At 34.1% G+C, this 25,905-nt stretch overlaps 1 protein-coding gene across 3 annotated transcripts in view; it reads left to right on the forward strand.

Moving 5' to 3' along the window:
* LOC149783145 (dyslexia-associated protein KIAA0319-like protein) overlaps positions 1-25,905 on the forward strand; it is a 146,871-nt gene that overhangs the window by 24,777 nt on the left and 96,189 nt on the right. For 2 of the 3 annotated variants that reach the window (XM_089931372.1, XM_089931370.1), the window contains exon 2: positions 19,341-19,515. In XM_089931372.1, coding sequence (XP_089787498.1) covers positions 19,464-19,515 — 52 coding nt within the window. In that variant the 5' untranslated portion in view covers positions 19,341-19,463. The remainder of the gene's footprint in view (positions 1-19,340; positions 19,516-25,905) is intronic. The other variant, XM_089931371.1, reaches the window with a different exon arrangement.

A 25,905-nucleotide genomic window follows, 5' to 3' on the forward strand; every position in this document is an offset into this window, starting at 1 on the left:
AGATCACATGCTAAGTAATGTACACCATATATTAACATTTTCATTTTAGTATTCGACATTACTCATAATTTTTACACATCAAGAACTAGAAAAATGTTGGTAGGTGACCATGTATAGAATAATGTAATAGATGCCATGTCAGTTCTAATGCAGCTTAACTAGGTCAGCTTTGTTTGCAAGCTTGCACAAGCTTGTAATTGGTTATTGTGCACAAGCTTGTAATTGGTAAGTTTGTAATTGACAAGTAAGTGCAAGCTTGCACAAACTTGTAATTGGTTATTGTGCACAAGGTTGTAATTGGCAAGTTTGTAAGTGGCAAGTATTTGCAAGCTTGTAATTGGTAAGTTTGTGTGGTTTCAAATCTGAGCTTGCACAAAGTTATTTTGCAAGCTTGCCATAGTCTTAAAAACAAGCTTGCACATTTGGTTTTTGGTTAATATGTCTCTAATAGCTGCTGACTTGTTATAATTGTGGCATATATCATAGTCTGATACAGAGACTTCTTTTAGATATACCGCGCAGCTCTAATGTGCACTGCTTCTATATCCTGCTAAGGTTTATATCCCCAAATTGATGAGCCATAATCCAGAACTAGGCATTTCATACTCATTTACTAGGCATTTCATACTTATTTACTAGGCAATTCATACTCATTTACTAGGCATTTCATTATCATTTACTATGCATTCTCATTCACTAGTCATTTCATTCTCATTGACTAGGCATTTCATTCTCATTTACTAGTCATTTAATTCTCATTTACTAGTCATTTCATACTCATTTACTAGGCATTTCATACTCATTTACTAGGCATTTCATACTTATTTACTTGGCATTTCATTCTCATTTGCTAGGCATTTCATTCTCATTTACTAGGCATTTCATACTTATTTACTAGGCATTTCATTCTCATTTACTAGGCATTTCATGCTCAGCATTTAATTCTCATTTACTAGGCAATTCATACTCATTTACTATGCATTTCATACTTATTTACTTGGCATTTCATTCTCATTTACTAGGCATTTAATTCTCATTTACTAGGCATTTCATACTCATTTACTAGTCATTTAATTCTCATTTACTAGGCATTTCATTCTCATTTAATAGGCATTTCATACTCATTTGCTAGGCATTTAATTCTCATTTACTAGGCAATTCATACTCATTTTACTAGGCATTTCATTCTCATTTACTAGTCATTTAATTCTCATTTACTAGGCATTTCATACTCATTTACTAGGCATTTCATTCACATTTACTAGGCATTTCATACTCATTTACTAGGCATTTCATTCTCATTTACTAGGCATTTCATAGTCATTTACTAGGCATTTCATACTCATTTACTAGTCATTTAATTCTCATTTACTAGTCATTTAATTCTCATTTACTAGGCATTTCATACTCATTTACTAGTCATTTAATTCTCATTTACTAGGCAATTCATACTCATTTTACTAGGCATTTCATTCTCATTTACTAGGCATTTCATACTCATTTACTAGGCATTTCATACTCATTTACTAGGCATTTCATACTCATTTACTAGTCATTTAATTCTCATTTACTAGCCATTTAAATCTCATTTACTATTCATTTAATTCTCATTTACTAGGCAATTCATACTCATTTACTAGGCATTTCATACTTATTTACTAGGCATTTCATTCTCATTTACTAGGCATTTAATTCTCATTTACTAGGCATTTAATTCTCATTTACTATGCATTTCATACTCATTTACTAGGCATTTCATTCTCATTTACTAGGCATTTCGTACTCATTTACTAGTCATTTCATACTCATTTACTAGTCATTTAATTCTCATTTACTAGGCATTTCATACTCATTTACTAGTCATTAAATTATCATTTACTGGGCATTTCATACTCATTTACTATGCATTTCATTCTCATTTACTAGGCATTTCATACTTATTTACTAGGCATTTCATACTCATTTACTAGTCATTTCATACTCATTTACTAGTCATTTAATTCTCATTTACTAGTCATTTAATTCTCATTTACTAGGCATTTCATGCTCATTTGCTAGGCATTTAATTCGCATTTACTATGCATTTCATTCTCATTTACTAGTCATTTAATTCTCATTTACTAGTCATTTAATTCTCATTTGCTATGCATTTCATTCTCATTTACTAGTCATTTAATTCTCATTTACTAGGCATTTCATACTCATTTGCTAGGCATTTAATTCGCATTTACTATGCATTTCATTCTCATTTACTAGTCATTTAATTCTCATTTACTAGTCATTTCATTCTCATTTACTAGTCATTTAATTCTCATTTACTATTCATTTCATTCTCATTTACTAGGTAATTCATTCTCATTTACATGGCCATTCCAGATCACATTTCATTCTCATGGAATCAGTGTGTCATTTTCACCCCATTCTCATTCTGCTGGAACCATTGTGTAATTTTAATCCCATATTCATTCTCCTGGTATCAGTGTGTCATTTTCATCCTATTTCGTTTTTCCAGGAATCAGTGTGTCATTTTCATCCCATTTTCATTCTCATGGAATCAGTGTGTCATTTTCATCCTATTTCCTTTTTCCAGGAATCAGTGTCATTATCATCCCATTTTCATTCTCATGGAATCAGTGTGACATTTTCAGCCTTAAGTCTAATTCTTGGGAGAGAATATGGTGTGTGCCAATTTAAAAGGCAACATGATTATAGGCTTTCTTATTTGCATTTATTGATCACAAGTTTGGAAGAACTAAATTGGATAGTCTACTGCTGGTTTCTTCCGATCTGTACTGTTTCATTACAGATGAAACAAATCATCATGGACATGTTGGAAGTGGCACATTTGATGTATTCTTTTAGAATCTGACTGATAGCATTTATTGAGGCAAGGGTTATTGGTGCCATATATTGTGCCACAGGTTCATTACCGTTTGGAACCAATTATACTTTGCAACCTGTTTTATTATATTAGTGTCATATTTATATATATAATCTCTAGTTGGTGTTAAATATTTTTCATTCTGCAGGAAATCAGTAATGTCTGTTTTTCTGTTGGCACTTTATTATCATTGTCACAGAAGCTCATCAGGTTGATTGATATTGTCATAGAGAATAATCAGGTAGATTTATGTCATTGTCATGGATACTCATCAGATAGATACTTAAATGCTTTCAAAGTATTTGTGACTACAGAATTTGTTTCATGTTGTATTTGCATCTAATGACACCTCAGTTACATAAATCTCTCTATGACATGTGAAGTGAAGTAAAATTCTAACAACAAAAATGAAGAATTGCACAAAACAAAACTTCAGGAATAAACTATTCTAAATATATAAATCCTTAATTAATACAAGATAAAAGAAAAAATGTAAAGATTTTAAAATTCTGTAAAATGTATATAAAATATACCAAAGACACAAATGCACTCCATTATTACTGAACACTGCGTGAACCAATCCCCCCTCCCCATAATGGCTTAGCATTCATGATTTTCTTTCTTTGTGACAGGCTGGAATGATTCCTGCTCTGTGGTGGACAACAAATTATAAATGATTTTAGTGGACGTCAGAGAGACCGTTCCTGAAGAACATTCTAAACTTAATGCTAAGCTAAACTTATGGTCAGATTGTATTAACTGCAGACTCAGTTATTTAACTCTGGTATTCAAACCAAAGTGGACAAGACCTAATTTCTTTAACCAAATTATAGCCATATACCCATACTCCACTCACACTCCAAAAGTATGTTAAATGGGAATTACTTGTAATATTTCCTTATGAGGCGGAGCTAAAGAATTGCAAATTACATTGCAAGTACTTAACTCAATTTCAAGCACTTTACACCTAAAAGAGCAACAAGTTTCAAAACAAATGGTCACAAACTAAATGTATGGATATAAAGGGAAACTTGCTGTCAGTAATTTATTGCAAGTCTACATCACCACTTCCACCAGTAATTGTTTGTTTCATTAACCTAAGTGCCTGAATGTAACATCTCCCACTGGAATCAGAGTGGCAACAGATAACACCATCAGGAGTCACATTCACTAAAATTAACAGTTCAAGCATATGTATGATAGCCAACTAGTCAACAAGAAGAAATCATTAAATTTATAAAGAGAGCTACATTTGGGATACTGCTTTATCTACATTTGAGATATCTACATTTGGGATACTGAGTCTGATGTAATATCTACATTTGGAATACTGCTTTATCATTATTCGGGATATATCCCTTTGGGATACTGCTATAAGATCTACATTTGGGATACTGTTTTATCAACATTTGGGATATCTACATTTGGGATACTGCTGTAATATCTACAATGGGATACTGCTTTATCATTTGGGATATCTACATTTGGGATACTGCTATAATATCTACATTTGGGATGCTGCTTTATCATTTGGGATATCTACATTTGGGATACTGCTGTAATATTTACATTCTGGATACTGTTTTATCAACATTTGGGATATCAACATTTGGGATACTGCTGTTATATCTACAATGGGATACTGCTTTATCATTTGGGATATCTACATTTGGGATACTGCTATAATATCTACATTTGGGAGACAGCTTTATCATTAGGGATATCTACATTTGGGATACTGCTGTACTATATACATTTGGGATACTGCTTTATCTACATTTGGGATATCTACATTTGGATACTGCTTTATCATTTGGGATATCTACATTTGGGATACTGCTGTAATATCTACATTTGGAACACTGCTTTATCGTTATTTGGGATATATCCATTTGGGATACTGCTATAATATCTATATTTGGGATACTGTTTTATCAATATTTGGAATATCTACATTTGGGATACTGCTGTAATATCTACAATGGGATACTGCTTTATCATTTGGGATATCTACATTTGGGATACTGCTTTATCATTTGGGATATATACATCTGGGATACTGCTATAATATCTACATCTGGGATACTGCTTGATCTACATTTGGGATATCTACATCTGGGATACTGCTATAATATCTACATCTGGGATACTGCTTTATCATTTGCAATATCTACATTTGGGACACTGCTGTAATATCTACATTTGGGATATTGCTTTATCTACATTTGGGATACTGCTTTATCTACATTTGAGATGTTAAAGAGTTGTCAGATTTAAAGTTTTGCAAGGTTTTCAGCATGGAAAGACAATCTGACATTCATATTATGTGACATTGCAATGAGCATGACTGTAATTTCAACATTAAAAATAGATTATTGTTTCTGGGTAACTGGGTCATGGTGTAGCCTTGAAGTACTGAAGCAGCCATTGCAACCTTGTCTCCATCTTTTGAACCGTTTATATGCAGGGATCAATGGCCTTCATACCAGGCTCTGATTTCATTGATTCAACTTTGAAACACAATTTACTGAGGATTTTTTTAAATGGCAGAGATCAAATATTATTTTCAAACTAACTTAGCAATGTTATAAAAGCATGGTGTAACAATAATAATAATAATAATAATAATAATAATAATAATAATGACCTTATTTAAACAGGGTAACAACACAGTTAGCTAAAAACTAATCTACCTTGAGGCCCTCATACAAAGGAATTTATTTATTTAAGCTGCATCTCTGAAGCCACTGGATATATTGGGCTTGGAAGAAGGAAATAGTGTGGGCATTTCTAATCTCAACTGGAATACTATTCCAGAGCAGAGTTCCAGAGTACTGGAAACTTTTTTTAAATAACTCCTTATTTGGTTTTGGGAATTTTATACTGTTTGGTAGACATGGATTGCAGGTGGGGAGTATTTCCAGGTAGCCTATACTGGAATAGTGATTGTAAATATTCAGGAGCACTATTACGAGATATCCTGTACATTAATTTGGCTTCTATCAAACAGATTCGGTCTTTAATAGGTAATATTTTTAACCTACCAGCTAAACTTTCCTTGCTTTCTTTCTGGATTGATATTAGCCCAAATGCTCTTTTTTGAAGATGTGCCAGCTTTGCTATGTTTTTATCATTTGAATTACCCCATACTGTACTACAGTAGTCCAAATAGGGTTGTATGTAACTGTTATGAAATAGTTTTCTGTGCCTACATGCACCTGAAGAGCATCCCTGATAATGATGTGAAATCACAAGAAAGGGATAGAATAGTTGATCATATTACTGACTTCCAGTGGAATTTACCATATTCAGTGACATTTTAATTGTTCTATAGTTTGCTTTCATTTTGCTGGATAGTTGTAAATCAGTTCTGTTGTGTTTTTTTGTTGTTGCTGTTGTAACATATTTGTTGAAAAGTCACAGGTTAGATATGTCATACCAAAGACATAAAAATGGTGCTAACAGCTGTCTCGTTAGGCGCTCAGCATTAAGAGATTAGTGTTACGACTAGTCAGCCTGGTGTCAGGATAATGTGACTGGGTGGGACATTATGCTACATGTCTGCGGCATGATGCCCCAGTGCTAGACATCACTATAAACTGCCACACTGCAAACATCATAGTGATATGACTGAAAAAACGTCAAAAATCCAAATCATACACACACATACAGGGAAGGCAACCTAAAATTGTAGATTTAATTTTTGCAACATATTTCCATTTTTTTTATCATGCATTCACTTTAACTGTTAAAATATTTGTCACATATTTTTGTATGCCTCACCGCAAAACGGTTGGGGTATATTGTTTATACACTTTTCTGACAATCCATCTGTGTAGTAATGTTTCCTGTTTTGATAAGTTTCTGAGGCATTTTGGTGGAGGCATTTGTGTTCCATAAGCCCATTTGTATTTGAGGTTTTTTTTGTGTGGGGGTATACTTTTAAGCGGTATTTGATTAGGATTAAGGATAATTTTGTTGGGCCTACCCTCTTATTAGAAATGAGCATTTTGTTGTTGTTATTGTAGGGTTTAACGCCATTTTTCAGCACAAGATAGGCTATACATAGCGGCCAGTATTAATGGTTGAGGAAGAACCCGGGAAAACCCCGGAAAGAACCACCGACCCACGAGAAGCTTCTGGAAAGCTTTCTCACATACCCACATTGGCTGAATCTGAGACTCGAACTCACGCAGACAGAGGTGAGATGGAAATGAGTGAGCATACAGATTTACACAGATGATTAGCCATGAGCATAATACAGTATGGTTGACTATTATAACAGTGTATCCAGTAGTGCATTATAATACAGTATTGTTGACTATTATAACAGTGTATCCAGTAGTGCATTATAATACAGTATCATTGACTATTATAACAGTGTATCCAGTAGTGCATTATAATATAGTATTGTTGACTATTATAACAGTGTATCCAATAGTCATTATACTACAGTATCATTGACTATTATAACAGTGTATCCAGTAGTGCATTATAATACAGTATCGTTGACTATTAGAACTGTGTATTCAGTAGTGCATTATAGTACAGTATCATTGACTATTATAACAGTGTATCCAGTAGTGCATTATAATACAGTATTGTTGACTATTATAACAGTGTATCCAGTAGTGCATTATACTACAGTATCATTGACTATTATAACAGTGTATCCAGTAGTGCATTATAATACAGTATTGTTGTCTATTATAACAGTGTATCCAATAGTGCATTATACTACAATATCATTGACTATTATAACAGTGTATCCAGTAGTGCATTATAATATAGTATGGTTGACTATTATAATAGTATATCTAGTAGTGCAGTATAATACAGTAGGGTTGACTATTATAACAGTGTATCCAGTAGTGCATTATAATACAGTATCGTTGACTATTAGAACTGTGTATTCAGTAGTGCATTATAGTACAGTATCATTGACTATTATAACAGTGTATCCAGTAGTGCATTATAATACAGTATTGTTGACTATTATAACAGTGTATCCAGTAGTGCATTATACTACAATATCATTGACTATTATAACAGTGTATCCAGTAGTGCATTATAATACAGTATTGTTGACTATTATAACAGTGTATCCAATAGTGCATTATACTACAATATCATTGACTATTATAACAGTGTATCCAGTAGTGCATTATAATATAGTATGGTTGACTATTATAACAGTGTATCTAGTAGTGCAGTATAATACAGTATGGTTGACTATTATAACAGTGTATCCAGTAGTGCAAGTATAATACAGTATCATTGAATATTAGAACAGTGTATCCAGTAGTGCATTATAATACAGTATTGTTGACTATTAGAACTGTGTATCCAGTAGTGCATTATAATACAGTAAATTGGTTGACTATTATAACAGTGTATTCAGTAGTGCATTTTAATACAGTATCATTGACTATTATAAGTGTATCCAGTAGTGGATTATAATACAGTATTGTTATAACAGTGTATCCAGTAGTGCATTATAATACAGTATTGTTGACTATTAGAACAGTGTATCCAGTAGTGGATTATAATACAGTATTGTTATAACAGTGTATCCAGTAGTGCATTATAATACAGTATTGTTGACTATTAGAACAGTGTATCCAGTAGTGCATTATAGTACAGTATCATTGACTATTATAACAGTGTATCCAGTAATGCATTATAATACAGTACTGTTGACTATTATAACAGTATATCCAATAGTGCATTATACTACAGTATCATTGAATATTAGAACAGTGTATCCAGTAGTGCATATAATAGTGTATCAAACAGTGCATTATAATACAGTATGATTGACTATTAGAGCAGTGTATCCAGTAGTGCATTATAATACAGTATCATTGACTATTAGAACAGTGTATCCAGTAGTGCATTATAATAGTGTATCAAACAGTGCATTATAATACAGTATCATTGACTATTTTAGCACTGTATCCAGTAGTGCATTATAATACAGTATCATTGACTATTAGAGCAGTGTATCCAATAGTGCATTATAATAGTGTATCAAACAGTGCATTATAATACAGTATCATTGATTATTAGAGCAGTGTATCCAGTAGTGCATTATAATACAGTATCATTGACTATTATAGCAGTGTATCCAGTAGTGCATTATAATACAGTATGGTTGACTTATAACAGTTTATCCAGTAGTCCAGTATAATACAGTATCATTGAATATTAGAACAGTGTATCCAGTAGTGCAGTATAATGGTGTATCAAACAGTGCATTATAATACAGTATCGTTGACTATTAGAACAATGTATCCAGTATTGCATTTAATAGTGTATCAAGCAGTGCATTATAATACAGTGTATCAGGCAGTGCAATATCATACAGTATGGTTAGTGTTTAGTAGATCTTCCAGCACTTTATTTTGGCTATATCATACCTAAGAAACAGGACCAATATGCATGCCAGGCATGTACAGGAATTTCAACAAACCAGAATGAAACATATTTGTTTGTTTGGCCTTGAAGGATTTACTAGCATATGTTAATATGTTAAGTACACATATATTCCTTTGATTTTCAGGAGAGCAGTTTACTGTTTGATTTTAAAACAATTTCTCAAGTCCACTCAGTATTCTTTTGTTTAGCAAGTAATTGTGTTTTTGATGTTTACTGGCCCTCTGTAATAAATGTTGTCCAGGTGTTCCTGCCTATTACATTTATATCAGAAGTGTGGCTAGTGAATTTTAGGCTTGATTGTGAACATTCCCAATTTGTATCAGCATGATGTCAAATCTGAGAATGCTTTTCATAGCATGCTAGATCTGGTGTTTTTCATAGCATGCTAGATCTGGTGTTTTTCATAGCACGCTAGATCTGGTGTAAGCTTAATCATACCACTATAGTAACAGTTTTTACATTAAAACTTATTCAACAATTAACATGTGCATAAAAAATGTATCTGCTTTAAGGTACTGTTTAATTTTCTGATCATGGGTGGGGTAGGATGGTGATGATATTATTTTTTTTGTACATGACACGAATAATGATAAATCTTACACGATTCATTTCATGACATGTTCACTGACCCCTTTAACGATTCATTTCATGACATGTTCACTGACCCCTTTAACGATTTATTTCATGACATGTTCACTGACCCCTTTAACGATTCATTTCATGACATGTTCACTGACCCCTTTTAGCTTGAGCTCAGTGTCTTAGGTGAATGTTTTCTAGTAGTTAGTAAAACCTATTAATGCATTATCTGCATACAGTATTTAGTGAGGTATCTGGATACAGTATTTAGTGAGGTATCTGCATACAGTATTTAGTCAGGTATCTGCATACAGCATTTAGTCACCATTAATACTGGCCGCCATATATAGCCTATCGTGTGCTGAAAAATGGCGTTAAACCCCACAACAACAACAACAACAACAGTATTTAGTGTCAGGTATCTGCATACAGTATTTAGTGTAGCATCTACATACAGTATTTAGTGTCAGGTATCTGCATACAGTATTTAGTGAGGTATCTGGATACAGTATTTAGTGAGGTATCTGCATACAGTATTTAGTGTCAGGTATCTGCATACAGTATTTAGTGAGGTATCTGCCTACAGTATTTAGTGTTATGTATCTGCATACAGTATTTAGTGTCAGGTATCTGCATACAGTATTTAGTGTAGCATCTACATACAGTATTTAGTGTCAGGTATCTGCATACAGTATTTAGTGAGGTATCTGCATACAGTATTTAGTGAGGTATATGCATACAGTATTTAGTGAGGTATCTGCATACAGTATTTAGTGTTATGTATCTACATACATTATTTAGTGAGGTATCTACATACAGTATTTAGTGAGGTATATGCATACAGTATTTAGTGTTATGTATCTACATACAGTGTTTAGTGTCAGGTATCTGCATACAGTATTTAGTGAGGTATCTGCATACAGTATTTTGTGTTATGTATCTACATACAGTATTTAGTGTGAGGTATCTGCATATAGTATTTAGTGTTATGTATCTTCATACATTATTTAGTGTTATGTATCTACATACATTATTTAGTGAGGTATCTGCATACATTATTTAGTGAGGTATCTGCATACAGTATTTAGTGTTGTGTATCTGCATACAGTATTTAGTGTTATGTATCTACATACATTATTTAGTGAGGTATCTGCATACAGTATTTAGTGAGGTATCTGCATACAGTATTTAGTGTCAGGTATCTCCATACAGTATTTAGTGTTATGTATCTACATACATTATTTAGTGTCAGGTATCTGCATACAGTATTTAGTGTCAGGTATCTACATACATTATTTAGTGTCAGGTATCTGCATACCGTATTTAGTGAGGTATCTGCATACAGTATTTAGTGAGGTATCTGCATACAGTATTTAGTGTCAGGTATCTGCATGCAGTATTTAGTGTTATGTATCTACATACATTATTTAGTGTCAGGTATCTGCATACCGTATTTAGTGAGGTATCTGCATACAGTATTTAGTGAGGTATCTGCATACAGTATTTAGTGTCATGTATCTGCATATATTATTTAGTGAGGTATCTGCATACAGTATTTAGTGAGGTATCTGCATACATTATTTAGTGAGGTATCTGCACACAGTATTTAGTGAGGTATCTGCATACAGTATTTAGTGAGGTATCTACATACAGTATTTAGTGAGGTATCTGCATACAGTATTTAGTGTTATGTATCTGCATACAGTATTTAGTGAGGTATCTGAGTACATTATTTAGTGAGGTATCTGCATACAGTATTTAGTGAGGTATCTGCATACAATATTTAGTGTTATGTATCTGCATACAGTATTTAGTGAAGTATCTGCATACATTATTTAGTGAGGTATCTGCATACAGTATTTAGTGAGGTATCTGCATACAGTATTTAGTGAGGTATCTGCATACAGTATTTAGTGAAGTATCTGCATACAGTATTTAGTGAGGTATCTGCATACAGTATTTAGTGAGGTATCTGCATACAGTATTTAGTGAAGATCTAATGTGTACAAATTTGTATTCACATGATAACATTTCAGCTGTTCTGCATGACATTAGGAGTGCATTATTATTCAGAAAAATCAGTTTCTTTTTTCCCATGCTAATTATGCAACCTTTTTATTATATGCTCATTTTCCTTTTATAACTTAGGCTGAATAATAAAAAGAACATACTACAAGAAACAATGTTATGTGATGTTACTGCATTCAGAACATGTTTTACTTTAGACACATGTTTTGGTTGTACTGGCAGATATTTAAAAATGTTAATTGCAAGAGAAAAAAGATGCACTAATCAATTTCATAAATGTTTTTTTTCTTCTTCAGTTTATGTTTTTGGTTTGTATTTTTTTTTTACCATGTGGGAAAAAGGGCTAAGTTCAGCAGCAAGAAATGGGGATGGTCGCCGACCAGAGACAAAACTATTTTTTTGGCCATATCAGACTAAGCATGGAGTTACATGTTTTGCATGTATTTGGCACTTTGCACTGTATGCCTCAGGATGTTGTATCTTTCAGAGTGTTTTGTGCTGTAATAAAACCCACCACAACCAATCAGTAAACCAGACCATTATTCCCAGAAAACAAATAAAATGCTTCTGGTTCAAAATCATTATGCTCCATTTATCATACGGCTCAACACTGTGGGCTTGGATCCACCCAATACATGTAAAATAAAAATATAAAAAAACACACAATCAGTATATCAGACTGGTACCAACTTCTATTTGGTTAGAGCACCTAGTGGTTAGAGTGTCTGCCTTGGATGCATGAGGTCATGGGTTCAATCCCCAACCAAGTCATACCAAAGACTTAAAAAAATGGTACTAAGAGCTCCGTCGCTTAGCGCTCAGCATTAAGAGGTTAGTGTTAGGACTGGTCAGCCTGGTGTCAGGATAATGTGACTGGGTGGGACATCATGATACATGTATGCAGCATAATGTCCCAGTTCTAGACATCACTATAAACTGCCACACTGCAGACATCGTAGTGATATAACTGAAAAAATGTTAAAGCTGCATCAAAAATCCAACACACACACACACACACACACACACACACACACTTGCACAAAGCTGACTTGTCAGTTTCTGATGCCTGCAGATGTTAATCAAAAGAGATATGTATGTTAGATTCTTTCAGTTGGTCATATAGCTTTAATTTTCATTCTAAACTCGAATCTCTCTTTTGCATGCATGTACATACATATATGTAACACAATTGCAAGTACCCCATACAGTGTATCATATACACTGTAAATGATTTTACCTACTATCTGGGATACAAAACCTGATATTTTTTAGTGGCCACTATGAGGTTCAATATTGTTCTGCAAAGAAAGACAATCAAATGCAGAAATGACTTTCAATACTGCATTATGCAGCCAACACTCCTTCCCCTCGAACAAAATTATATTACAACATTTAAGGGTTGATTTATAAATTCCTTGATATTTTCGTTGAGAATGAATATAATTTGATTTTAGGATCTAATCCTTGGGTCACTGTTCAGGTAATTGGAGGAGTGATGGCATTGACATAGTGAGATTGAGTAATGGCATTGACAATGGGATATATGAGTGATGACATTGACAAGGAATACATGAGTGATGGCATTGACATTATGATATATGAATGATGGCATTGACATTATGATATATGGCATTGACATTATGATATATGAGTGATAGCATTGATATTATGATATATGAGTAATGGCACTGACAATATGATATATGTGTCATGGCATTGACATTATGATATACAAGTCATGGCATTGACATTATGATATACGAGTCATGGTATTAATATTATGATATATGAGTAATGGCACTGACAATATGATATATGAGTCATGGCATTGACATTATGATATAAAAGTCATGGCATTGACATTATAATATACGAGTCATGGCATTAATATTTTGATGAATGAGTAATGGCACTGACAATATGATATATGAGTCATGGCATTTACATTATGATATATGAGTCATGGCATTTATATTATGATAAATGAGTAATGGCACTGACAATATGATATATGAGTCATGGCATTTATATTATGATACATAAGTCATGGCATTAACATTATGATATATGAATCATGGCATTTACATTATGATATATAAGTCATGGCATTGACATTATGATATATGAGTCATGGCATTAATATTATGATATATGAGTAATGGCATTGACAATATGATATATGAGTCATGGCATTGACATTATGATATACAAGTCATGGCATTGACAATATGATATATGAGTCATGGCATTGACATTATGATATACAATTCATGGCATTGACATTATGATATATGAGTAATGCCATTGACATTATGATATACAAGTCATGGCATTGACATTATGATATATGTGTCATGGCATTAATATTATCATATATGAGTAATGGCATTGACAATATGATATATGAGTCATGGCATTGACATTATGATATACAAGTCATGGCATTGACATTATGATATACAAGTCATGGCATTGACATTATGATATATGAATCATGGCATTGACATTATGATATACAATTCATGGCATTGACAATATGATATGTGAGTCATGGCATTGACATTATGATATACAATTCATGGCATTGACATTATGATATACAAGTCATGGCATTGATAATATAATATATGATTCATGGCATTGACATTATGATATATAATTCATGGCATTGACAATATGATATGTGAGTCATGGCATTTATATTATGATATATAAGTCATGGCATTAACATTATGATATATGAATCATGGCATTTACATTATGATATATAAGTCATGGCATTGACATTATGATATATGAGTCATGGCATTAATATTATGATATATGAGTAATGGCATTGACAATATGATATATGAGTCATGGCATTGACATTATGATATACAAGTCATGGCATTGACAATATGATATATGAGTCATGGCATTGACATTATGATATACAATTCATGGCATTGACATTATGATATATGAGTAATGCCATTGACATTATGATATACAAGTCATGGCATTGACATTATGATATATGTGTCATGGCATTAATATTATCATATATGAGTAATGGCATTGACAATATGATATATGAGTCATGGCATTGACATTATGATATACAAGTCATGGCATTGACATTATGATATACAAGTCATGGCATTGACATTATGATATATGAATCATGGCATTGACATTATGATATACAATTCATGGCATTGACAATATGATATGTGAGTCATGGCATTGACATTATGATATACAATTCATGGCATTGACATTATGATATACAAGTCATGGCATTGATAATATAATATATGATTCATGGCATTGACATTATGATATATAATTCATGGCATTGACAATATGATATGTGAGTCATGGCATTAACAATATGATATATGAGTCATGGCATTGACATTATGATATACAAGTCATGGCATTGACATTATGATATATGAGTCATGGCATTGACAATATGATATATGAGTCATGACATTGACATTATGATATATGAGTCATGACATTGACATTATGATATACAAGTCATGACATTGACATTATGATATACAAGTCATGACATTGACATTGTGATATACAAGTCATGACATTGACATTATGATATATGTGTCATGGCATTAATATTATGATATATGAGTAATGGCATTGACAATATGATATATGAGTCATGGCATTGACATTATGATATACAAGTCATGGCATTGACATTATGATATATGAGTCATGACATTGACATTATGATATACAAGTCATGGCATTGACATTATGATATATGAGTCATGGCATTGACATTATGATATACAATTCATGGCATTGACAATGTGATATATGAGTAATGGCATTGACAATATGCTATATGAGTCATGGCATTGACATTATGATATACAAGTCATGGCATTGATAATATAATATATGATTCATGGCATTGACATTATGATATACAATTCATGGCATTGACAATATGATATGTGAGTCATGGCATTGACATTATCATATACAAGTCATGGCATTGACATTATGATATACAAGTCATGGCATTGACAATATGATATATGAGTCATGGCATTGACATTATGATATATGAGTCATGGCATTGACAATATGATATATGAGTCATGACATTGACATTATGATATATGAGTCATGACATTGACATTATGATATACAAGTCATGACATTGACATTATGATATACAAGTCATGACATTGACATTGTGATATACAAGTCATGACATTGACATTATGATATACAAGTCATGACATTAACATTATGATATGCAAATCTTGATATTGACATTATGATATATGTTTGTTTGTTGTGGGGATTAACCCCATTTTTCAGCACACGATAGGCTATGCATGGTGGCCGGTATCAGTGGTGGAGGAAGAACCCAGGAAAACCTCAGGAAGTACCACCGACCCACAAGAAGCTACCGACAAGCTTTCTTACGTTCTCACATTTGTCCAATCCTAGACTCGAACCCTCACAGACAGAGGTGAGGTGGCAGTGATCCATAACGGAGAGCACTTTAGACCACTCGGCCACTCGTGTCCCCTTATGATATATGAGTCATGGCATTGACATTCGGCTATTGTGTGATGGAATTTACATTGGGATATATGAGTCATGGCATTGACATTGTAATATATGAGTCATAGAATTGACAGTGTGGAATATTTGAGTGATGGCATTGACATGATATATGAATGATGGCATTTACATTATAATATATGGCATTAACATTATGATATATGAGAGATGGCATTGACATTATGATATATGAGAGATGACATTGACATTGGGATAAACAAGTCATGGCATTGAGATTGGGATATACGAGTCATTTAATTTACATTGGGATATATGATTCATGGATTTGACTTTGGGATATATGTGTAATGGAATTGACATTGGGATATATGAGTGATGGCATTGACATGATATATGAGTCCTGACATTGACATTTGGCTATATGTGTGATGGAATTGACATTGGGATATATAAGTCATGGAATTGACAGTGTGATATACGAGTCCTGACATTGACATTGACATTTGGCTATATGTGTGATGAATTGACATTGGGATATTTGAGTGATGGAATTGACAGTGTGATATATGAGTGATGGCTTTGACATCAAGATACATGTCTATGAGTGATTGCATTGACACTAGGAGATGTCGTGGTGTTGACATTGGGTTTCCACCAAAATACTTCTCGCATTATATAACTGGTTATGATAAAAAAGGTACAGGAATAACCACCAACACAACCGCATTTTTTTAAAGGAGTTTTTATACAAGGCCTAAGTGACCTTGGAGTCCAGTCAGTGGCCTTTGTTTGCAGTTTTTACTTTTGTGAGTCAATCAGCAAAGTGACTTAAACATATATGGAAGTGAAGTTTGACCGGACTTTGTATTTAGATGCATTCCAGGGAAGTGAACAAGTTGATGGTCAACACTTAGTTCAAACTGTGACATTTAATTTTAACAGCTAAAGAGGAAGGTCTTTGGCTGGGCTTTACCTATAGGATTCATAACATGATAACAGAAACATGAATGCTCTAAATGATACCGCTTAGACGAAAAAAGATCTCCCAAAATATATTAATTATCTAGTTATTTATGTAACTTAGTATCATGACTTTGTCTAAGGCAGGTGGCTAATGATTTTCTATCCATGATATCAGGTTCATTGTCATGACTTTGTCTAAGGCAGGTGGCTAATGATTTTCTATCCATGATATCAGGTTCATTGTCATGACATTGTCTAAGGCAGGTGGCTAATGATTTTCTATCCATGATATCAGGTTCATTGTCATGACATTGTCTAAGGCAGGTGGCTAATGATTTTCTATCTATGATATCAGGTTCATTGTCATGACTTTGTCTAAGGCAGGTGGCTAATGATTTTCTATCCATGATATCAGGTTCATTGTCATGACATTGTCTAAGGCAGGTGGCTAATGATTTTCTATCCATGATATCAGGTTCATTGTCATGACTTTGTCTATGGCAGGTGGCTAATGATTTTCTATCCATGATATCAGGTTCATTGTCATGACCAAGAATTGTATTCTGTATTTACTGATCATGACAAGATCATTAACTTAAACATGTGAGATTATTATTTGTGACAGAACTCTATTATGTTGGAGCTTGTTAAAGACATTAGAGATGGTATCAACATGCAGCTGCAGAACATTAAAAAGAATAGAAGGATGTTAAAAACAGTCTAAATCTTGGAGTCCTAGAAATTCTTCTTAGATCATATTATGCAACAGTTCTTCGATAGATACAGTCTCTTTGTATTTCCTAAAATGTGTATCTGGACTTCAGTTTTTGAAACCTTATAAGTACAAGTACAGAGTATGTATACTACATTTAAATCTCAAAGTTGACATGTATATAGATGTACATGTAGTTGACTTCAGTACTTACTAACTGACTGATCCAGTGATGTAAACATTACCTGTTCAGATGTTAAATGTAATTCTGCTGTTGTTGGTGTTGTTGTAGGGTTTAACGCCATTTTTCAGCACACGATAGGTTATACATGGTGGCCAGTATTAATGGTGGAGGAAGAACCCGGGAAATCCCTGGAAAGAACTGCTGACCCTCGATAAGCTACTGGCAAGCTTTCTCACATACCCACATTGGCTGAATATGAGACTCGAACCCACGCAGACAGAGGTGAGATGGCAGTGATCCGTAACGAGGAGTGCTTTAGACCACTCGGCCACTCGGGGCCCCTGTAATTGTGCATTTCATCAGATGGATAAGTTAGAGCATTAGTGAGGTATAATATTTAAAGTGATTGATTTTAGTGTTGTAGTAATTATGACTAAAAATATAGTTACACTAGTCTTACTCTTTCTTTGTTCAGCACTCAATGATTTTATTGTCATGTAAGAGTATAGAGGCAGTATCTCATAATGAAGTACACGATACTACATATAATTCTACTACCACTTAATGAAATGGGTTCCATCATCGCCTTATAGCAAGAACTGTGTTATTATGAAGGACCTTATAAAGAGTTACATGTGTAGCAGAAATTGACCTCACTTCAAGTACAAACACTTTCCAGAGCTGCGCGGGAATAAGTGATCTAAGGAACTCGCCTATATGGATCACTTACCTCTCACCTCTGGTCATATGGGTTCAAACCTTGGTTTGGCCAAATTAGGCATGTGAAAAAGCTTGCCACTAGCTTCCTGTGGGTAGGGGATTCTTTCTGAGATCCTTCTCCAGCAGATATACTGAATGACATTAAACCCACAAAACCAAACCAACCAAACAGAATCCACTTTACAAAATGCTTTGGTGTTTGAAAAACCCTCATATCACTGTTGCCTGTTTGATTTTATTCAATAATCCAGTCTCTCTATTGTTTTTCTTTCTTATTTCAGTAGCTGTTGATGTGTCCAATGAAACAGCTGTGTACAGTGTTGATTCTGGGACTAAGAGACATGTAAATAATGCCCATTATAAACTGTTACTTGTAAACACAGACTGAGAAAATTGTTGGCAGCATGCACGAGAACAAAATTCTGCTGATTCTGTATTTACTGCTGTGCTTTACAGGTAAGTTTACATAAACTGGTATCTATAGCTTTAATTGCAGCTGTAGTGTCCCCCATTTTCCTTCTTCCCTGGTTATCTGCATATTAAGGGAGCCAATTAAAAACTGCTATTGCTTTTGTGTGGATGATACAGATATAGTGGCAGTCTTGTACATTTCTTCTTCCATCTGTTTATCCTTCAGTCAGTCCACCCCCTACAGGATCAGTGATGATGAATAAACCCAATGTGTTCATCTTTCAGTCAATCCACCCCCTACAGGATCAGGGATGTGGAATAGACCCAATGTGTTCATCCTTCATTCAATCCACCCCCTACAGGATCAGGAATGTGGAATAGACCCAACGTGTTCTCTTGCATGAGGTGACTAATGGAAGCAGGAGTTGTGATTGCTCAGAAATTAGCATGCTGGACCATAATGGTACAGATTTGAATCCTTCCAATGGGTCAGTTGTTGTTGTTGTAGGGTTTAACGCCATTTTTCAGCACACGATAGACTATACATGGCGGCCAGTATTAATGGTGGGGAAGAATCCGGGAAATCTCCAGAAAGAACCACTGACCCTTGAGAAGCTACAGGCAAGCTTTCTCACATACCCACATAAGCCCAGTCTGAGACTCGAACCCATGCAGACTCCAATGGGTCAGCTTGAGTCTGCTACTATGGTGTGTCCTTGGGCAACACACTTTAGTCTCAATGGCATTGGCACTTAATAACCTTCTTGTAAAACATTTAACCAATTAAGCCAATTCATGTCTGTTCCTTGCAATTAAGTCAGTTTACCAGCATGTTCTTGTGGCTGCAGTGCCATACAACATTGCCTGTGTGCATTATGCCTTTGTTCACTGGGATCAAAGAATGTTGTGTGCAATTCTTAATTCCAGGTGCATGTCTTCAGATACCCTTTATAAGACTTTATGAACTGAAATCTCCAATATTTATGCAGTATTTTACATGCTTACATCATGCATGTAACAAGAGACTCATTTCTTATTAAAGCTACCTAGGCAGAGATTCAACATAGCTGTCAAACGAAGAAAACAAAATTTCTGAGATGATTAAAAAGTGGGATGGACATGAAGGACAAAATGGATAGAAAGACAAAATGGATGGATGGATGCACTCATCAAATTGATCACCATTATCATCCTTCATGAAGATGGGCTCAGCAGTAACTGTGTATCAGTTTGATTATCAATTATTTAGTTCATCAATAATTTAGTTTGCATGATTAAGCAAAATCTTCTTCAAGTGGGCATGTTTAATTTGCAGACAAATTTATGCTTACATGTAGATGACCTTGGTCGATTTTCAGGCTATTTCAGTAATTGTTCATTTTTTAAACACATTTGTTATCTTTTGAGACTTTTTTTTACATCAAACTCTTTGATGTACAAAACTCATTAGAGGTAGGTGAACAAAATTTGGAAGGTACATGTATTTATATGTTAATGGCTTACATAGAATTTTGGGTCCATATTGCCGTTTTGAAATTTTTGCATATTTTTATATGCTTGGCATGTGATGCATGTTATATTATGATATTGTCCAGTTGTCTGTTACCAGTTTTGTTTCTACACAAATTTTCTAGTTGTCCACCATCTACAGTTAACAACAGCTCTTTTTGCATGGTTTGCACATGGGGTAAGGAAGAATCCTGTCCATTTTGTGGTCTTAAGGTCAGAGGTCAAGGTGACTGACTAGAAGAAGATAAATAGTTTCTGCAAAAAAATTATATTTGTTCTACACCATATACCTTGAAAATGTTTGCAGAGAGCTTGCACTGAAAGAGGCCTATTGATTTGTGGTCAAAAGGTTAAGGTTATTGTGGCTCAAAGAAAAATTGGTTTGCTTTTGTTTTAGAGTAAGTTCCTTGACCAAACATTTTGCACTTAGATTTATATAAAAACCTGTAGATCCCGGGACTATAAAACATGGGGTGGATGTGTAGTGTGCCATTTACTGGACTCTTAATGGACTCTGTTACAGTAGTGCCTACATAGAGGACTGTTTAACATGGGATAGAAGTATAGTGTGCCATTCACTGTGGACTCTTGATGGACTCTATTACAGTAGTGCCTACATAGAGGACTATTTAACATGGGATGGATGTATATTGTGCCATTCACTGTGGACTCTTGATGGACTTTTCTGGACCAAAAAGACCCTATTAGAATAACCTGATAATTTAACAAGACTATCTTTGATAGACAAAATGACATTGGTTTATGTATTTTTATTTAAAATGTATATAAATGATCTGATCCTTCTCTACCTACAGGATTTAATGGACCCTGCTAGGTTCCCACTTGAAACCAAAATTCTGTTTGTAATCTAAATTGGTTTGTTAATCAAAAGAAATGTTTCTTTTTCTTTTCTTTTTTACAAACAGCAAAGAAGGAAAGATTAATTGCTCAGATAGAATATTTTCTATAATTTAGTTGCCATCTGTGAAAATTAGCACCTCAAGGCTCTTTTTGGTGACCACTAGTAGCAACACAGACATGCACAGTGTCAAGTTCCACACAAAGCATTGTCATTAGCAAAGAGGGGTAGGGATTTGAGACACAGGAATCAATGAGTATTTGTAACTGGTTGTGGTCCAGGCAGAAGCTGTGGTACAGCTGATTCCAAGTATTGATTTTAATTTAATTACCATAATAATAATCTGCACAAAACACTTAAATGTCATCTGCTATTATGAGAATATTGATGTGTGGCAGATAAGTTTTAACTATCAGCAGTCGACAAATTTGCACACATTGATTGTTGAGCTTTTTTTTTTTTTTAAAGCACTTTCAACACATTCTTGGCTATATCTTGCAGAAGAAATGGGAGCTATGTGCCTTTTCCAAGACCACACTGTGACAACAGACACGTTCTATTATAATTGTTACTACAATGTTCCTGAATGGAAATCTATATTGACATGGGTTTTATACAAGAAGACTTCTAATGATGTCTAGTTGGTTCTAAATGAAAATGGAGCCCGTCTGATATCTGATATGGCCACCACATGGGCACTCATGAGAATCTGGCTGTAGCTATTCCTCTATGATAGATGGTGATACCAATATGGAGTTTTCACGGAGTGACTTCTTATCATGCTAAGTTGGTCCCTAAATGAAGATGATGCCCATCCGATGTACTTTATATCCCCATCAGCAGCCATCTTGAAAAAATTGTTTTCATTACTGTTCATGAATAAAAGGTCATATTTCACCAGAAGACTTTATATGAATCATAATTGATCCTATGTAAAAATTATGCTGCCAGCAGAGAGGCCATCTAAATATCATATTATAAATACTTTTCCAGAAAGGATGATCATATCAGCATAGGGTTTTCACCGAAGGGCTTCTTATGATGTCCAGTTGTTTGTTATCTGTTCACAAATATGACCACCACAATGGCGATCTGAAAACTTTTATCATGGCTACTTCTCTTGGATGGCTGATCATATAAACATTGTGATTTCACCAGTAGACTTTTTGTGATGTCCAGTTGGTGCGAAATGGAGATGGTGCACTTATTGTAAATACAGTATGGCCATAATGACAACCATCTTGAAGATCTTTTTGTTACTCCTTCAAAAGATAAAAGTCATATCATGGTCGTGTTTTTACTAGAAGACTTTTTGTAATGTTTTGGTGGTCCTAAATTAAAACAGTACTGATTTGATGTCCATTATGGCTGATGATTGTCTTTAAAAACTTTCTTCTGCTACTTCCCTGAATGGATGATAATATTGACATGGGGTTTTCACCAAATGATGTCTGCATGTTCCTAAACAAAAATAATGCCAATATGACATACAATAACTCCATCATATAAGCTAATTTGAAAATCTTATCAGAGGAGAATGAGATTTGGTTTCAGTGCTTGTAGCAGTTAAAAGGAAGAAATGGTCTTATCCTGGATCCCTAAAAACTCTGCTGACACAGAAGAGCATCAGTCCCTTTGAGGGACTCTTGTTTCCATATAATTTGTTTTAAAATTAATATTCATTTATTCCATGCCAAAATTTTTATATTTGGGCCCTGGGTAGCCAGGTGGTATAATGCACTCGCCTCTACCGATCATTGGAATCCCACCTCTGTCAACATGGGTTCGAGACTCTGGCTTCTTGTGGGTTTTTGGTTCTTACAGGGGTTTTCCAGGTTTTTCCTCCACCAGTTATACTGGTCACCATGTGTAGCCTATCATGTGCTGAAAAATGGTGTTAAAACCACAACAACAGCTGTTTATATCTGCAAGTTTTTCACCAGAAATTTAATTTATTTTGTAAATTATTTATCCTTGAAAATACAACATACTAGAATAGAAGCCATAAGTGACTTTACATAGGAACTTAGCAGGCTACAATACTTGAATGTTTACTTTTTGCAACTGCATTGTTTTAAAATGGTAAAATAAATGTTTTCAGCAAGTTCTATCCCCTTAATCATGTTTATTGATTTTGACCATCACTATCACCAGAAAAATGGGCAGACGTATGCACTGAAAAACAACAGGTGGATTGTTCAGTTTTCCCCTGACAAAACTGCATATTCATGGGGTACACGGAAATGAATATTTAGAACATGGGACAAAAAACAAACAAAACCCATATTATAAGAATGGATCTATGATGATACTTATAGTTTAAGATGGGATCCATTATGATACTCATATTACAAGATGGGGATCCATGATGATACCCATATTACATGATGGGGATCCTTGATAATACTCACATTACAAGATGGGGATCCATGATGATACTCATATTAAAAGATGTGGATCCATTATGATACTCATATTACAAGATGGGGATCCTTGATAATACTCATATTACAGGATGGGGATCTATGATAATACTTATATTACAAGATTAGGATCCATGATGATACATTACAAGATGGGAATCCATGATGATACTCACATTACAAGATGGGGATCCATGATGATACATTACAAGATGAGGATCCATGATGATACTCACATTATAAGATGGGGATCCATGATGATACTAATATTACAAGATGGGGATCCATGATGATACTAATATGAGAACATGTGATAATACTCATAACATAGGGATCCATGATGATGCTCATAAGATGGGGGTCCATAATGATACCTGTAGTATGGGACGAGGATCCGTGATGATACGCAAAATATTTGATGAGGATCCATGTTCATGACCATATAATAAGCTGGGGATCCATGATGATGCCCATATTATAATATTGGGATCTATGATGATACCCATATTATAAGATGAGGGCCCTTGATGATACCCATATGACATGTACAAGAAACAGAAGCAATATAGCAGTACAGCAGAGTTCTTTATAGTGTGGGGACCATTGTATGTTTTTAGCATGCACACGTATGATGATGATACTGTATTCCCTCATTATCCATAGGTCCACAGATTATACAACCATATAGTGAGACCATCTTGTAATGAAGTACTTGATACAGTACTCCCTCATTATAATACCATTCATAAAGCCATATATTATACTGCCTTATTGTGAGACCATCTTATAATGAAGTACTTGATACAGTACTCCCTCATTATAATACTTTTCATAAGGCCATAGAGTATACAGCATTATAGTAAGGCCATATTTTAATAGAGTACTTGGTACAGTACTCCCTCATTGTAATACCATTCATATGGCTATAGAGTTTACAGCCTTATAGTCAGACCATATTTTAATGGAGTACTTGATACAATACTCCCTCATTATAATACCATTCATAAGGCCATAGAGTATACAGCCTTATAGTGAGACCATCTTGTAATGATGTACTTGATACAGTACTCCCTCATTGTAATTCCATTCATATGGCCATAAAGTTTAGAGCCTTTTAGTAAGACCATATTTTAATGGAGTACTTGATACAGTACTCCCTCATTATAATACCATTCATAAGGCCATCTATTATACAGCCTTATAGTGAGACCATCTTATAATGAGGCACTTGATACAGTATTCCCTCACTGTAATATCATTCATAAAGCCATAGAGTATAATGCCTTTTAGTGAGACCATCTTATAGTGAAGTCAATGTTAAAAATATAGTTTTACTGCTACATAAAAAATTGGGATCCATGACCAAACCCTCCTTATAATGGAAATGTATTATATTGAAGGGCACGATAATAAGTGATGTATACTTGTTTTAGGCTATAAAATGTTACTTAGCATATTGTGAAGAATAGTTTCATTATTTTGACATTAATTTTTCCAGTCAGATTAATTGGATGATTTTGACTGTTAGATACAGAGTCATTATTTCAGATGACCTGCAATTTTTTTTCGCCAATCACTGCATAATAAAGCTAATAGTTTGATATATGGAAGTCGTATGAGTTATAGAAAGCCATCATGTCCATT

The sequence above is a fragment of the Sinohyriopsis cumingii genome, chromosome 14 (genome assembly GCF_028554795.1).
Source record: "Sinohyriopsis cumingii isolate HCF-2022 chromosome 14, ASM2855479v2, whole genome shotgun sequence".
Taxonomy (NCBI): Eukaryota; Metazoa; Mollusca; class Bivalvia; order Unionida; family Unionidae; genus Sinohyriopsis; species Sinohyriopsis cumingii.